At 40.4% G+C, this 15,752-nt stretch overlaps 1 protein-coding gene across 9 annotated transcripts in view; it reads right to left on the bottom strand.

The window, feature by feature from the left end:
- Ptprm (protein tyrosine phosphatase receptor type M) overlaps positions 1–15,752 on the bottom strand; it is an 807,906-nt gene that overhangs the window by 34,854 nt on the left and 757,300 nt on the right. For 5 of the 9 annotated variants that reach the window (XM_021734384.2, XM_078030368.1, XM_078030371.1 and 2 more), the window contains 5 exons: positions 7,255–7,371; positions 6,480–6,530; positions 3,011–3,165; positions 2,641–2,776; positions 233–382 (listed from right to left, as the gene is read on the bottom strand). In XM_021734384.2, coding sequence (XP_021590059.1) covers positions 233–382; positions 2,641–2,776; positions 3,011–3,165; positions 6,480–6,530; positions 7,255–7,371 — 609 coding nt within the window. The remainder of the gene's footprint in view (positions 1–232; positions 383–2,640; positions 2,777–3,010; positions 3,166–6,479; positions 6,531–7,254; positions 7,372–15,752) is intronic. The other 4 variants (XM_078030369.1, XM_078030372.1, XM_005337010.3 and 1 more) reach the window with 1 other exon arrangement.

Below are 15,752 nucleotides of genomic sequence, written 5' to 3'. Positions count from 1 at the left end.
TTTGGCATGTTTGGCATGGTGCTCATGTCAGAGTCATCTAGAGGGTAGAACCCAGGGGTGCTCCTAAATACCCTACAGGACAACACCACAGCAAAAAATCACCCAATCTCAAATGTCAGTAGTGCTAAGACAGAGGAAGCCTGTGTTGGTTCAAGGGATCAGGAGCTGACTTTGAGATACTTCTGAAAAAGCAAGGTCAGAGTCAACCACCTCTCCCTTTAGCATAACTTACCCGGAATTCCTCTTTAATTTGGCTTGAATTTGTCTGTGGGTCCAGTTTGTTCATATCATAATATAGAGACCTAACTTGGGAAGCAGGGACAGAGGTGTCTCCACACAGACAGGCTTCTAGGATAGCATCGTGAATAAATACATATTGCTCCTGAAGAAGCAGACAAAACTAGTTAGTAATGGAGAAATCAAGGTAAACAAGAGCTACAGGAGGGAAGACACTAACAGTTTTAGGTCTACATCATCAAGGTAATGGGTAAAACACATTCTCAACAGAAACAAGCTCTAAGTCTGTCTGACAGGACACTGGATTTCACGAACACTATGTGGCATTCTACCTAATTGACCATGGGAAGGAGAGAAAAACTGGAGCTTCATGCAGGATATTACATAAATCAATAAGACACTGGTGCAGACTACAGAAGGCACTGTGTTGGTATATAATGGTGACTAAGATACCTTTGTAATTCTGATGTCCTAAATTTGGAATGAGAATTTTTTTTTTTTGGTACTGGGGATTGAACTCAGGGGCACTCAATCACTGAACTATATCCCCAGCCCTATTTTATTTAGAGACATAGTCTCATTGAGTTGCTTAGTGCCTTACTTTTGATGGGGCTAGCTTTGAACCTGCTATCCTCCTGCCTCAGCCTCCAGAGCCACTGGGATTACAGGCATGCATAACCATACCTGGCAAGTAGAATTTTATCTATCTGCGTTGAAAAGAGATTTTTCTAACCAAATAAATGAGAAAGGTCCAGGGAAAACTGACATTGCTCTGAAGACAGTTCTGAACACTGGAAACTACTTCTTTGAAAACATTTAATAATGTGATAACTATGAAAACTCTTACAAGTCCATAGCTCTTGATATGTGTACAATAAACCTACAGTTTAAAAATGAGTCCTCTAGGGTGTAGCCCAGTGCTTGTTTAGCAAGTGTGAGGCCCTGGGTTTGATCCCTAGGCCTGCAAACAAAACAAAACATAACAAAAACTGCAAAAAAACAAATAAGCATTAAAATGCGTCCCATAGTTGACTTTCTCTACAATTAACCAGTTCATCTTTACCATATTTATTATTGATCTTTAATTATATGAAATGTTAAAAAGCCTCTTATTACCATTAAATACGTAAGATTTGAATTCTGAAAAATAGCTTACTCCTATTAATTAAAAAAGGAATGAAGAGTGAGGACATGGTATGGTAACATGTGCTAGACTGTAAATAATATCAAAAATAAGTTTTAATCATTATTATCTTTACTATTTTTAAGGAGAGAGAGAGAGAGAGAAAGAGAGAGAGAGAGAGAGAGAGAGAGAGAGAGAGAGAGAGAGAGAACTTTTTAATATTTATTTTTTAGTTTTTGGTGGACACAACATCTTTGTTTGCATGTGGTGCTGAGGATCGAACCCGGGCCGCAAGCATGCCAGGTGAGCGCGCTACCACTTGAGCCATATCCCCAGCCCCCATTATTGTCTTTAAAACAAAGTATCCATAGTCTAAAGAAAAAAGAGTATAATATATAAAAAATCTGTGATATATTCTGTTATTTTTATGTTAACTAAAAAATGGGATTAGGTTTCCCAGTGGTTACTATAAACTATAATGCATAATTTAAACAAAAGGGATTCTTATTTATTTTTCATTCTGCTCCACGAATCACTTTCTAGGTGACGGGTTGTAAGGCCTACTTAAAATAATCAAATCTTAATAAAAATAGGAATGTCCTAAGAACAAGTTGTAATTCTTCTCAAAAATGTAAATTCCTGATATACTTTGCATTTCAATTTAGAGAGTTCCTAGTTGGTACAGAGTGCATCTACAAAATAGGCAAATTCCCATGATGCCAGGCTACTAGAAAGAATTTTCAGGGACAAGAGGCCACTCTTCTTCCTAGTATCCCTGGAGAAGAATAAAATGTACAGAGATTACCCTAAAGCCACTTGGTAGATGCCTAGCTAATCTCATGAGTGGTCTTGCTCTAGTTCCCAGCTAGTTTAAAAGATAGAATAAAAAGAAATGGTATTGAAACCTTGCGTGCTTGATGTAGAAACTCTACTGGGTCCCTTGACACAGAAAAATGTGTAAATTTTAGCTCATGGCTATAGATTCTGCTGCCAGGAAAAGTCCTGGTAGCAGGAAAGTCCTGGTAGCAGAATCTGACTTGAAAGCTCCTTTTTTTGTTTGTTTAAAAGAAGAACAACAAAACAGAGGAAAGAAGGCAGGGAGGGAAAAGGGCAGAGAGTGGGGGGAAGAAGGAAACAGGGATTGCCAGGTATATTGCTTTATCCCTAGAGCATTTAGAAGAAAGAGTTGGCAGGCTTTCTTTTGTCCTTCGATGTGGGAGGTGAGGATGCAGGGGAGACACCAGGGACCAGGCTGCAGGATGGAGGGCAGGTTGCAGTACCTCTGTTTGCACCATGTTCACCCTCCGTGACCGCAGCTCCCTGACACAATTATAGATGTCTACCACCCCTTCCCTTTCGGCCATGTCCAACATGATGTCTATGACGATGAAGCAGCCTGTCCTTCCTGCGCCAGCACTGCACAAAAAGAGGGGTTCATCAATGGAGGCAAAAGGACCATTGAGCTGCTTCTACATTAAAACATTTTTTGTTAAGGTGAAATTCACATAAAAAATTCACCATTAAAGCACTTAGCACATTTAAATTGTTGTCCAACTGCTGCCACTATCCCACTCCAAAACATACCACCCCGCTTCTCCCACCCACAACCCATGGTATACTTCTTTAAGAGGCACTGGGAGCTCTGCTTACCTGCAGTGCACCACCAATGGGCCTGCATTGGGTGGGCTCTTGGATTTGACCTGTCTGACAAATCCCAGCAGGCCGGTGGCATGGTAGGGGACCCCATGATCCGGCCAGCCAGTGAAGTGAAACTGTCTGATCTCTCGGATTTCATGAACGCCTCTCTGCATTTCCCAGTCAGCCACAACACAGAAGAGAACAAAGGAAAATAAATGATAAACTTCAAGAGCAACCAGGGGAGCACAACCCACCCCTAGGTAGCAAGCCTAGGGGCAGATTAACAATGAGTTGCTGTGGAAGAAGGTCATTCTTACATTCAACACAGGTTAATCACACTTAGGAAGATGTGGGTGGAAAAGGGAGGTGGTGTTTGGGGGTCATGCTAATTTATACACAAGCAACTCTAAATGAATGGATCTCTGGTTCTTTGAAATTCCTTAATAAAATATAGACTATGTTAAAAGCTGCTCAATACTAGTTACTGAAATGCAAGACCTTTGTTCTGGATCATCTGTATCCTGGTACCTCTTTGTACCAGGTGCTCAAACAGTGCACATACACTGTACATGCTCAGAAAATGTTTTTGCTGGCACAATGAATCTACTTTCCAACCAGAGGAACTGGGGAACTCATTTTTATTTGCAACTCTGTTTTTCTCTTTTTAATTCAGGTCAACATTTAACCCAGTCCTCAAATCACTGACAATTTTGTAATTACAGTGCTCCAAGTATTATTCAAGGCATTAGACTGTAGAGATATGAAGACGCTGTCTCCTGTTTTCAAGTGATGGTCCCAGTCTGAAGGAAGCAGGCATGTCAGCAAATGAGCCCATGGGAATCAAGAGGTGCTTTTGTATCAGTAAATTGAAGGGGGCACTGCCTGCTACTGAACTGAAGGAAACTGAAGGAAAGATACTTTACTCTTGTTTTGCTTTTAAATTTGCTCTTGAGAGTAATTAAGCTGATTATTAGTTTTGTTTTCTAACTATGACTTGACATTTTAAGACTATGTTTTAAGGCAAAAGTGTATTTTGAAAATAAAAATTACTCTTCACACCAAGGTTACATATAAATCTGGGATCAAACTTAACTTTCTCTGTCTTCTCACTGGATAACCACTAAGTACCATCTCTGCATTTTAGTTTTATTGTACCTTAAAGGTAAACACATGCTGACCTTACCACACTCTCCATCAAGCAATTGTAGGGAATAAATAATAAGTTCAAAATTTTATGTGCTTGGGAAGACATGGAGAGGCAAACAAATACACATTTTAAGATAAGACTTTTTTAACACCAATGTGATAATATGGCTAATAATCCACAAATGCTGAAGCTTTACTTTTCTGTGAAGATATTTTTTAGTAGAATTTAAGCAGTTAGGAGTTAAACAGTCAAGGATTCACAATGCAAATCAACATTGTCATCTATTAAATAGGTGCAGTAATACCAGAGTGATATTACTAGGTGGTTAGGAGCTCAAATTTCTTATCCGGGAAAAAGTCATAACATTTGGCTATCCTCAAAGAATCCATCAGAGACATGCAGTTGAGCCTCTGTCACCTTCCAAAGCCCTAGAGAGCTTTGCTGGCTTTAAGAATGACTTGGGCAGAGTTGCTCCCAAATGCAGAATGAGCATCCCATAAACTGAGAAAGCTTACCAGTGATAAAATCTTATTTATTCCAAAGGTAATAAACAGAAGATTTCGGCCTGTACATTACCAAGGTCTGCACCCCACCCATCATGAAAAGGGCTCATGATCTGAGCAAGGTAAATGTCAGTTTCTGAAATGCAGAAAAACTGTTCCCAGAATAGATCTCTACCCTCTAATATGTTCATTACTGCCAACATTAGCAAAGGAAATTGCTTCTGATCCAACTTTCATTCTTGTTCATGGACATAAGTTTTTCCTTTTGCTGTTTTGTAATACAATTGAGGAAGAAAATCATAGATGCAACCAGTGATCACAGTCTAAATATTTCCCAGCTGGATGCTAATTACATTTTTCCTTTAGTCTTCATTACAAAAGCATTAATGCTGTATAAAAAGTCATTTAATTCTTCCATGTAATATAAATGGGAAGGGAGAACCCTTGACATACAAAAATGCCTAGACCAAAGTGGATGCTTAACAAACATTTGAAGAATGACTCAAATCACTGATTGCATGTTCTGTTTTTGAGATGGGGCATCATATTCACACTGCCGAATGATTCCCTTAATATGAGAAAGAAAAAGCAGCCATCAGATGCAAAACAGAAATTCTTCAGTTTCAAACTGAAGAATAAGCTAATAAGCAGATATAACAATCTGCTTGTTTTGCAGAGTGGAGTCCAAATCCATTTTTCACCTTTAGGTCCCTTGTTGTAATGCACTCTCAAAATAGAATGAGAATTGCAGGAAGCTAGAAGTACATCCCTAACCATTTGTTTTCTCTCTTTTAATGACAAAGTTTCCAACCTACAAGAAATATTCTACAGAAGTCCAGTGATTTGTTTTCCTTAAAGATTCCAATTGCCCAGTCAGAAAATCACTAACATGTCATTTTGATTTCCCCAAATGCATTCACAAGCCCTGCTTCCATGCACCACCTCTTTTCTAGCTGTCTGATGACTAAAATAACTGGGTTTTCAGAAATATTTCTATGTGGCTGTGAATGCAGCAGAGTACAATAAGAGGTTAAAAAAAAAGGAGCAAAGAAACAAACAAACCCTTCCTTTAGCAACAGAGATGCATTTTCAGCTTATTAGAGAGCTGTCTATTGTTCAAAGAATTCCATGTTTAAGCAATGGCTTAAGAAAAAAATATTGAGGGTCTTTTATCGCTATTTTAATGCAGTTATTCATGAGTGCTCTTGCCAAGAGCCATACAAAAATCCTCCACTTCTTTTATTCCCCCCCAATCCTGCCTAAGAAGGAAAAATTCGACATCAAAGTGTGAGGTTCAGAACTTGAAGAACTGAGTCAACCAGAACTTCACATTCTTTGAAGTCTCCAAGCTCTTGCCTGCTTATTAAAAAAGACAGGCTATGGAAAAAATGCTAAATAGTATAAGAAACATATTAAAATAAACTAGTCTTCTCAGCCTTGTGATTGTCTGACAAGTTTGGATTTGCAAACCAGGAATGATAGTTCAAATTATCAGTGTAAATTATCCAATAAGCAGGTGCTACTATTTCCTTGAATTTTCTAGAACTGGTCTTGCTGATCTAAAAAAAATGTATTTAGATGCAATGAAAATACAGAGTAGAAAGGAAGGTCAAGAGCCAAATGCCCAGCAGTCTGCTTATAACCCTGTCCTTCAAGGGGACCTGCTACTATTAAATGAGTGTAAGCAGAATAAATTCATGACAAAGTTGCTGCATCTGGTGCAGCTGTGCATGGCTCGTTGATGGAGAAGGAGCTCTTGATCGAAGTCTGTGGGCCTCTGGAAGGCAGAGTGTTTCTCAGTCACATCACCTCCACCTTCCCCACAGCCTACCTGTGACACTTCTCTGGATGGACTGCAGTTTGCTTCACCTCCGGCCCCTCCCTATGTCAGCAAAAAGAGGGGGAATAAGGAAATTCCCTGTTACGCCCTACAGTGCTTCCCAGAGAAGAAGCCCCATCCATGCACATGGGATGAGGCAGGGTAGAACCAAAGCACAGCATTCACCAACACCAGCAACTACGAAAGGCTAGACTCAGTATGACAGTGAGCATGAATGAATGCACTGGTTCATGCAAGAGTGTCCTGGGTCCAAAGGACATTGGTCATTTAGTTTTCCAGGTAGGTTGATTCTCCCTGGGAAATCATTAGTCCCTGTGGAACCATGGGCCTAAAAGAGCCATATGGAATCCTAAGGGATTGCAGGAGGAGTTAGGACCTGTGTCTTACCACTGATACTAACTCACTACTGGGAAACCCAAATGGACACTCACATGGAGGAAATTTATCAAACCTGAAGGACATTCATCAAAATCTCACAAACTGCTCTGTTAACAAACAGAGATGAGCAGAAGAATATTAACCAGGTTAAAAAGAAAATAGACCAAAAATGTTATCTTTTGGTTTAGTTGCAAAATATAGATTGTTATGAAATGGTAATGATTTACTTTAAAGGTGGAAGTGAGCTATTATAGAATCAGAGGGCAAGATGAATCCTTGAGAAAAAAAAAACAGACAGAGCCTACCTGCATTCAGGTATGAACTTGTATAAATGATGCTAGATAAGGTAATGAGGCTAGTGTAGCACCACCAGAGCTTTTAGACTTACCTTTTCAACAGCAAATGTTCTGATCACATATTCTGCCAGTAGTTCTGTTTCTATTAGGGTAACTTTAATGTCTTTATATATCTCTGTGTCATCTGGCCAGTATTTGCAGCATTTGACCTTCAGAAAACACAAGAAAATTATGGGTTTATTTGTTTGTTATTTTCAGTTCCACCAGTGATGGATCATGCTATGATTTATACAATAAAATTTGCACACAAAAATAAAACTTAATCATATACTCAAGAGAAAAGTCTGTTTTTTTCTTTTTTCCTCTTTCCAGAAAAAAAAATTGAATCATAGGAGGAGTGAGATTTAGGAAAATGGTATAAATTTAACAAACTGTATATACTACAAATATCCTGGTTATAGAAACCATTCCTTTCTGGGCTGGGCTTGAAAAAATAAACCTTAATGGGAAGTTGGCAATATTTTAGCTTCTCTGCATCTGAAATTTCTTTAGGTTTCAGAAAGTGATTAACATTTTTTTAAGGAAGAGTGAGCAGAAAATCAGAATTAACACTCAAGACTAGAGTTTTCTTTTTTCTGAAGAAGAAAGAAGCACTGCGGTTTTCCCTAGTTAGAACTACAGATTGATTTTAACATAAGCAAACACACCCCTCCACACACACAGTCTTTCCATGTTATCTGGGTTTTTTTTATTATTATTTCTTTTTTTTTTTTTATTGGTTGTTCACAACATTACAAAGCTATCTGAAACCTCTAACCGGGGATTTTTCAGGTGGAAGAAATTTGTTAGATTTGGCCCCTCCTAGAATTTGTTCTTGAGTTTCATCAGCAAGAGTTTAGGATGAGCTAAGCAGGGATAAGTAGCCTCTGTTAGGTTCTATCCTTGACCTTTTGGGCCTCTCTGAATTCCTGGAAGTTCCATCCACTTCCATCCATGGATGAATTTTTTTTTTTCCTGTAACTCCAACTCTATTCCTCCAAGTGCTCAACTGGGCTTTTCACTTACTTTGTGAGCCTCTTCCCTTGGAGGTCCTGCCAGCAACTCAAAGGCAAAATGTCTAAAACAGAACTCTTTGTCCCACAGTCATGGCTCTCTTGCTGACTTCTATGTTCATGCTATTATAATTTCTTCCATTACCCAAACTTGGCCAATTCCTTCTCCAAAACCCAAGTCTAGGTGAGTTGCCAAGTCTAGTAATATCTTTGAAATACCTCCCAGATATGGTTTTCAACTTTTTATTTCCTCTGCCATTCCCAGTTCAGGCGCTGGAGTCTTCCTGCATGAATATGCTATACAAACTAGCACCAAAAAAACCCTTGGCAAGAAGAATCCACTCTCGGAATTAGGCTGCTCAAGGATCTCCTATTGCCAACTTCTGTGAAGCTAATTAATTCTTAACATAATTCTTCAGTATGGCAAATATGGAACTTTTAGAATTTGGCCACAATTTGTATTCTCAGCCTTATCTTCTACTACTCTCCTATTTATGTTTTATGTTCAAAGACAAGTGGTTTGCCCTAAATTCCAAACATGCTCCACAATCCAAACTCTGACTCAAGCCCATTCCTCTCTTTTAAAATGTTCACCTCCCACCCAGTTCTTTCCAGTTGAAGATTTTTTTTTTCATTCTTGAAAGTGATCTCAAATGTTACCCGCTCTAAAGTCTTTTCTCCATAGAAGTGGACTCTCTTTGATTCCTTCATGAAATGAGCTTTTTTGAAGTTAGGATGACACTGTCTTGAAAGATTTGATACTTACTTATTACCAGTCAACAGACAAAAAGTGTTGCTTGCTTATTTCTGCAAACCCTGCAACACCTGGTCAATGTGTCCTGTACATACTGAATATGCAGTAGACACATAGAGCTGAATTTCATGGAGAAAGTCAGTGGATCAATGTGGGAAATTCCTGGGAAAGTAGACACAAAGGACAAAGAGCTTTCCCAGAAAGCTGAACACCTGTAGTGCACTAATAATGTTCCCAATATGACATGGTGACAGTCATTGTTCTAGCTGCTTCCTTAGGAGACTTTCTGGCAGTTCTAGGTTATTCTTACTACCTCTAGTTGGCCAGGTACAAATCAGATATGCTAGAAGTTAGAGATAAGTGGAGCACAAGACAAAGATGAGAGTTTTCAATTTGGAAGTTTTTTTTTTTTCCTTCTTGTTATTGGGAACATTACCTATGACTTTCTAAATGACTTATCTATAGTGTCTCAGAATTCACATATTACACAGTATCTAAAATATCCCAGAGCAAGAAGGACCCATTTATTTTCCTGTAAAAAATGTATGATTGGGTATGTGTGGAGATGTATAAGTTGACAGCAGTCATGATTTCATCTATAGAATTTCTAGCACTATACTTTTAGAATGAGAATGAACAGATATGCTTATATGTACACACTATATTCTCTGCTGTGTTAGAATTACTTTTACACTTTTGTGACTTCAATTATGTAAGTGGACAGAACTAAAAATACAGTTCATGTGTGCACTTTTAAAAATAAATAACTCAATGGTACACATATTTTTTTAATATATTTCTCTGGAAATTGAACAAAATCACACTCACACCTGCCACCTACATTGTAACACAGCTAACTCACCTAATAAAAATGCCACCATCTAGGTTTATCTTCTAATCAGTGAGTTTACTAACTACAGGATGCAACAGACCTAAGATATTTTGTGTGGTTATCTGTTCTTCTGTTAGACTGCCCTCAGATTTTCAATAAATATGAGCATGGGGGCAGAGGGTGGCTTCAATTCCTTGCAATCAGGGAAACTAAAAGCCACCTATGAGTCCTAAGGACCAGAGTTTCCCTTTGGGATATGTTCTTCCCCAGCGACAGCTCCAAATTCCTTTGGGCAAATTTGGGATCCATCTGAAATCTGACCCTGCCACCTGCGTCTGCAGGAGCCCAGGCTCTGACCAGATGCAGCTGGCGCCCCTGTAATTCCCCAAAGGCAAGGAGCGCTGAACCACAAGTTGTTGTGGGTGGCAGAGGGCTTCCTACTGGAGCGCTACTGGGATGGGCAGGTGCAGCCTCCAAAGTGAAGTGGCAGAACCGTGAACACGCAGTCTGCCCTGAACCTCTTGGCACTGCCCGGATGCTTCGATGAGGAGTTAATTAGGGGAAAGGAAGTGTGGGGGCACCTGGTGGGGCGGGCTCAGAACAGGTGGATGAGCCATTTCGGATCTGGTCCTTCCCATCTCATCTCCCAGAATATCCTGAAATGGTTTGCCACATCTGTTTTCAGCCTACTAAAAACCCTTCTAAATTGGGTTCCTTTTGGTATCTTTTTAACTGCTTGGACTTGTGTCAAGTTATTTTTCTAGAAAAAAAAATTAAAAGGAAGAGAAAATATGCTTTTCTCTCTGGGTGAAAATGTCTGGAGAATCTAGGGCTTGCAGTTGCCTCCCCTCCTGTCCTGAGTCTGCATACAGAGACACTGAAACCATTGCTTTTGAGGGCTTATTGGAGCCCAGGAACCGCAGAACTGGATGCTCCTCTCTCTGATTCTGTGCCAGGCCCAGCTGCCTCCTGCAGACTGTCGCTACCTGCACAGCTTCTAAGCAGAGGCTCTGCCTCCCACGCATCCTAATCATATAAGGCAACAGCCTTCAGCCCGGAAAGCGAGGCCCTGATCAGGATCCTCTAATTACCTTGGTGCCCTAGTGCTGGTTCCATCAGGCCATCAATCAAGCAAACAGTACTGAGCCCTGCTGCCTGCTCATTACCACACTGAGGGCTGCAGGAGATGATGTGGTCCCTGCTCCAACGGGGTGATCGTTTTGGCTTTAAAATTCATAAACATGAAACAGTACAGAAAGCAGTATAGCCCCAGGATTTCAAACTTACTGAAAAAAAATTTTTTTTTCCAGGAAAGTAATTTTTAACCAGCAGCCCATAGATAATCCCTATGTATGTTAAAGTGGGAGAGCTGTAGTGAGCAGAGCTGAAGCTCCCCAGGCTGGCAGCACATCCTCTCGACCTTCATCGTATTTTGACATCACTACAGCTGTGGTTCTAAACTTCAGTAGGCCTCAGAATCTCTTGGAGGGATTCTCCACAATCCAGTAGGCCTGAATTTGTGGGGCCTAAAAATTTACATTTTGAACAAGCTCCCAAGCTATGCTCTGGTCTGTGGCCCATATTGAGCAGTGAAGATTTAGACAACATCATTGGACTGCAGAATCTGGCTGGGCCTGGGTGCAATGTTGTTGGGACCTGGGGGTCACTGGAGTTTACACAATCTCAGGTGCTCCATATGGCAGGCAGGCAAGATTATGGTTCCTATTCAGGAGTGTTCTTCAAATAAAGCACTTCACTAATTTGCCTATACATTAGAATAATTGGGGGGGGGAGTGTATGGGAGTGTCTAAAATTCCAAAGCCCAGGCCACACACCAGGCCAATTAAATCTCAATATCTGGGGTGGGACAGAGGCATCTTCATATCCTAAAGCTCCCCAGATGAGTTTGGGGACTGGATTAAGTGATCCAGTCCAATGAAAACATTTGATCAAATGCCTGGTTCACCATAAGTGCTCAGAAAAATGTTAATTCTTAAATGATAGTTTTGTGATCTGGACCCTAGCCGACTGCAGGCGATCAGGGAGCACAGAGCCCACTGAGAGCCTGGATAAGTGAAGAGAAGGGAAGTGCTGAGCACTGGCAATTGTGTGGGGTTTATGATGAGGGAGGGGAGCAAAGGAAAATCCCATGCTTCTGTTATTCCTCTTTTCTGCAAACCTTACTCCACAGAAATCAGACTCAGGAGAGACATTGGCATGTACATTCTCCTATTAATGTGGTTTGATCAACTCCTCAAAGAAATTAGGAAGTAGTGTCTGTGTTTGAGGAGATTCAAACCAAACAGCTAGAATCATAGAGACAGTTTCCAGACCCTCATTTTCAAGGTCATTGCAACTCCCATGCACAGAGCCTCTCCTGCTTTGAGTTAGATGCACTAAATGGCTGCATTCTCACACGTGTGGCCTTACTCAGGGTAATAAACTGTACAGTGACAGAGCAGAGGTGGAAGCCAGGTCTGACCCCAGCTTCAGGACTATGTGGGAGGCTGGAACTCAAGGCCTAAAATGCTTTCTTTGGTCTTGTTAGGCGGTTTTGGCTTCAAAAACAGATACCAAGTAAGAAGTGTGGAATGGATTGGGTGGGTTGGGAGGAACAGGGTACATACTTTGAAATTTTTAAGTTTTGTCCCTGATTGCAAGCTGCTAACTTCTAGTTATGGTCCTACAGAGCCTGAGGCAGAACTGAAGGTCTGTTCATGTGCACTGTGCATGGGCACAAGGACTTATTTTGCTAAGAAACCCATGATTAAAAAGGCTTAATAATAGTTAGCTCTTAAGTTGGGGACACCATAGTGTGATTTGACTAAAAACAAATTTAAAAGGAGAGAAGGGAGAGAAAAGAAAGCCTGTTATAAGTTTTGATTTGTCAAGAGTTTTCAACAGACTTTTTTTTGTCTTTGAAAGAGGCATCCAAAGAGAGAGTGACTACATTTCTATTAATAGTGTATTCAGCCTACAGAGTGCAGCTTTGATGGAGATATTGGATGGAGCAAAATCACTGCTATGAAGCACATTACCAAATAGCCCCAGCCAAGAGCAACTGCCAGCTCTGTTTCCAAAGAACAGGTTCATTGTCTTTCTTTTTTTTAAATAAAAGTTTTATAGGAATAAAAGAATTTGTTATCTAAATATCCCCAAATACAGATTGCTTCAGTCTTGTGTGATGGGAGTAAGATGGATAGTGGGTTTGCTTTTGTTTGTGTCACTTGCTATTTTAGCCAGATTTCTGTCACTGTAACAACTAACTTATAAAGAGGAAAGGTTTATTATTTCAGCTTGTTTTTAGAGGTTTTAGTTCTCTTTAGGTTGCTTGTCCCTGTAGAGGCGAGGCACAGCATACCACGGCAAGAGTGTATGCATGATAGAGGAGGGGTCCTGTGGGTCAGGAAGCAAAGTTGGAGGAAGATGTTGGGGTCCTGGTATCTCCTTCTAGGGCCAGCCCCTACTAACCCAACTTCCTTCCACTAGGCCCTACCTCACCTCCCCAAAGCACCATGGACTGGTGACCACAACTTTAATAATGGGACTTTGAAGGGCATTTAGTATTCCAAACTATAGCACTTATATTTAAGCAAGTGATATGCACCCTCTGAGCTTCTGTTTCCTCAAGTGTCATGGGGGATAAGATCATTGCTTTGCTAGGGAGGGGTGATGATTAAATGAGATTATGTCTATACAAAGTTGTTGTGTAAGGGCCTGGCTTTATTGTAGTGTTCACAGTTTCTTCCTTCCAGGCTTACTTCATTTGGCTGGGGTTGGGGGTCCTTTGGGCACTTTGAAGACTTTTAAGCATTATCTTACAAACCACATAAGAAATGTGTCTTGTTCCTTTTTTCTTGTAGCTCATTTGGATGGAAACTTATCCAGAAAGGAGAACACTGAAACGGCAGCTAGACTTTTAGAGACATACTTATTCAGTCTGTTTGATCCCCACCTATTCAAGAAATTTGGCTTTGGCATTTATCCATTCCCCAAATATAAGGCCTCTTGGCAAAAGATGGTTTGCCATCATCAGGTGCAGCAAAAAGAATGTCATGTACTCTAAAGATTATTCTTGAAATAAGTGTTTTAGAAATCTTCTGAGCAATGATATCATTATTACAATACAAATATGGGTCCCAAGATACATCTGAAGGGACACTACTTCTTGGAGTATATAGTACTTCTTTTCTCTCATTGTCAGTCTTCACATGTCTCAGGGCCATAGTTTAAATCTATGACCTTGTGCAAGTCCCAGGATTATTCTGGCTCTCTTTTCTTATATGCCAAAGATTGTGAATCACATATTGGGTGTAATGATTCTGGCTCCTAAAATTATTGGACTACATGCCCCCTCATTCAAACTCTGTGGCAAATTATTATCCTTTTTTTACATATATTTAACTCAAAACTGGGAGAGACTGAAGAGAGAAGATGAAGATTTCAGCACTGTGGCTGAAGTTTGGCAAAGCTTGTATCTCAGGTCTCTAGATTATCCTACCAGTCATTTAGACAACCCAAAAGCCCTCGACAAGCAGAACCCCATCTAGGGACTGCTGGGGATGCGGAAAAATGAGATACAGTTCTCACATTCCTGAAGAGAGATGTGTAAACATAAAACCTAATTCAAGGCAAAATGAGAGGAAATGGGAAAAAAATGTCCTAAATTCAAGGACATTTACTGCTAAGAATAGGCTATACACTGCAGTGTGCAAAGCGGGGGTGGGGGGGCAGACTGACTTTCATGTGCTCCTGTGAGCAGAACAGAGAAGGGCTATTGCAGCTCTGAGACCATTCCATATTGTGACCAATGATGGTGCCAAGAAACTACAGCTGTGCGTTGCCTGAGCAGGTAGGAGTGTGGCTGGTGCTATAAACACTCTCAGGTTGCGATGAATTTATCCCAGGTGATGTGTCCATCTGCCACCACACAGTCCCCCCTCCTTAGGCACTTAACAGACACATAGGCAGGTGGCTGCCTACATGCATCCCCAAGACTATGGGAGATAAAAGTCAAGGTGGCAGAGTAAAGAGATAGAGGACCAAAGTTCAGTCTGGCCAAACTGCAAATAGACAAGAAACCAGACCCAGATGGAAATCAGGATTTTCCAGGATTGGCCAGCTGACCTGCAAATTTGCTTTGATCCTATAATATCCCATCACTGTGGCAATATGAGAGATAGCTGGCACAAATGTGTCAGATGAATTATAGCACATCAAGAATCATCTCCAAAGTCTGATTTGGAATTCATCAATATTTGAAAAAATATGAATTTTGCCATTTTTCTTTTTTAAAGGGACCTATGGATTAGGCTGCATTATCAATAATGTTGTACAAAAGGGTAGATTAAATGTAGGTATATTTCTGTCAAATAGAAATTTCTGTCACATTATAATGAATCTATTAAATGTATAGTTATATACATTAAAGTTAGTTTATCCCAGAAAGAAGAAATCAAGGGAAAGGGAGTACCAAATGGAAATTTCCCTTCTATGAAATAAGTTATATTAAACCAGCTTACATGTTCCCTTGTAATTATTTTTCCACTTCTCTCCAAATATTCACTGAGTGTTTTTGATGTGTCCAGCCTTTTGGAATTCATGAAGGAACTCACCTGGCCCCTGTTCACAGAAGCCTGTGGTCAGACAGGGGGGGGCCAAAGGTGTCTTGCTCCTTCTCAGGTAAAACTGGTCCATAATCAGATTGTAAATGTCATGAAAGTGCTTCTCTTCTGTTTTCTGACTAAAGCAGTTGACAGGTCACATAACAGAGCCATATGTTGCTTACGGGGATACATTCTGAGAAATGCTTAGAAGATTTCATCATTGCGTGAACATCCTGGAGTGCATCAGCACACACTGGGATGGCAGAGGCTGCTGCATGCCTAGGCTCTATCATGGAGCCTATGCTCCTAGGCTACAAGTCTGTAACTGCTTTAGACAATTGTACCA

This window comes from Ictidomys tridecemlineatus, chromosome 13 (genome assembly GCF_052094955.1).
Source record: "Ictidomys tridecemlineatus isolate mIctTri1 chromosome 13, mIctTri1.hap1, whole genome shotgun sequence".
Taxonomy (NCBI): Eukaryota; Metazoa; Chordata; class Mammalia; order Rodentia; family Sciuridae; genus Ictidomys; species Ictidomys tridecemlineatus.
The sequence above is the reverse complement of the archived record's forward strand: the minus strand, read 5'-3'. Positions and strand labels throughout refer to the sequence as shown.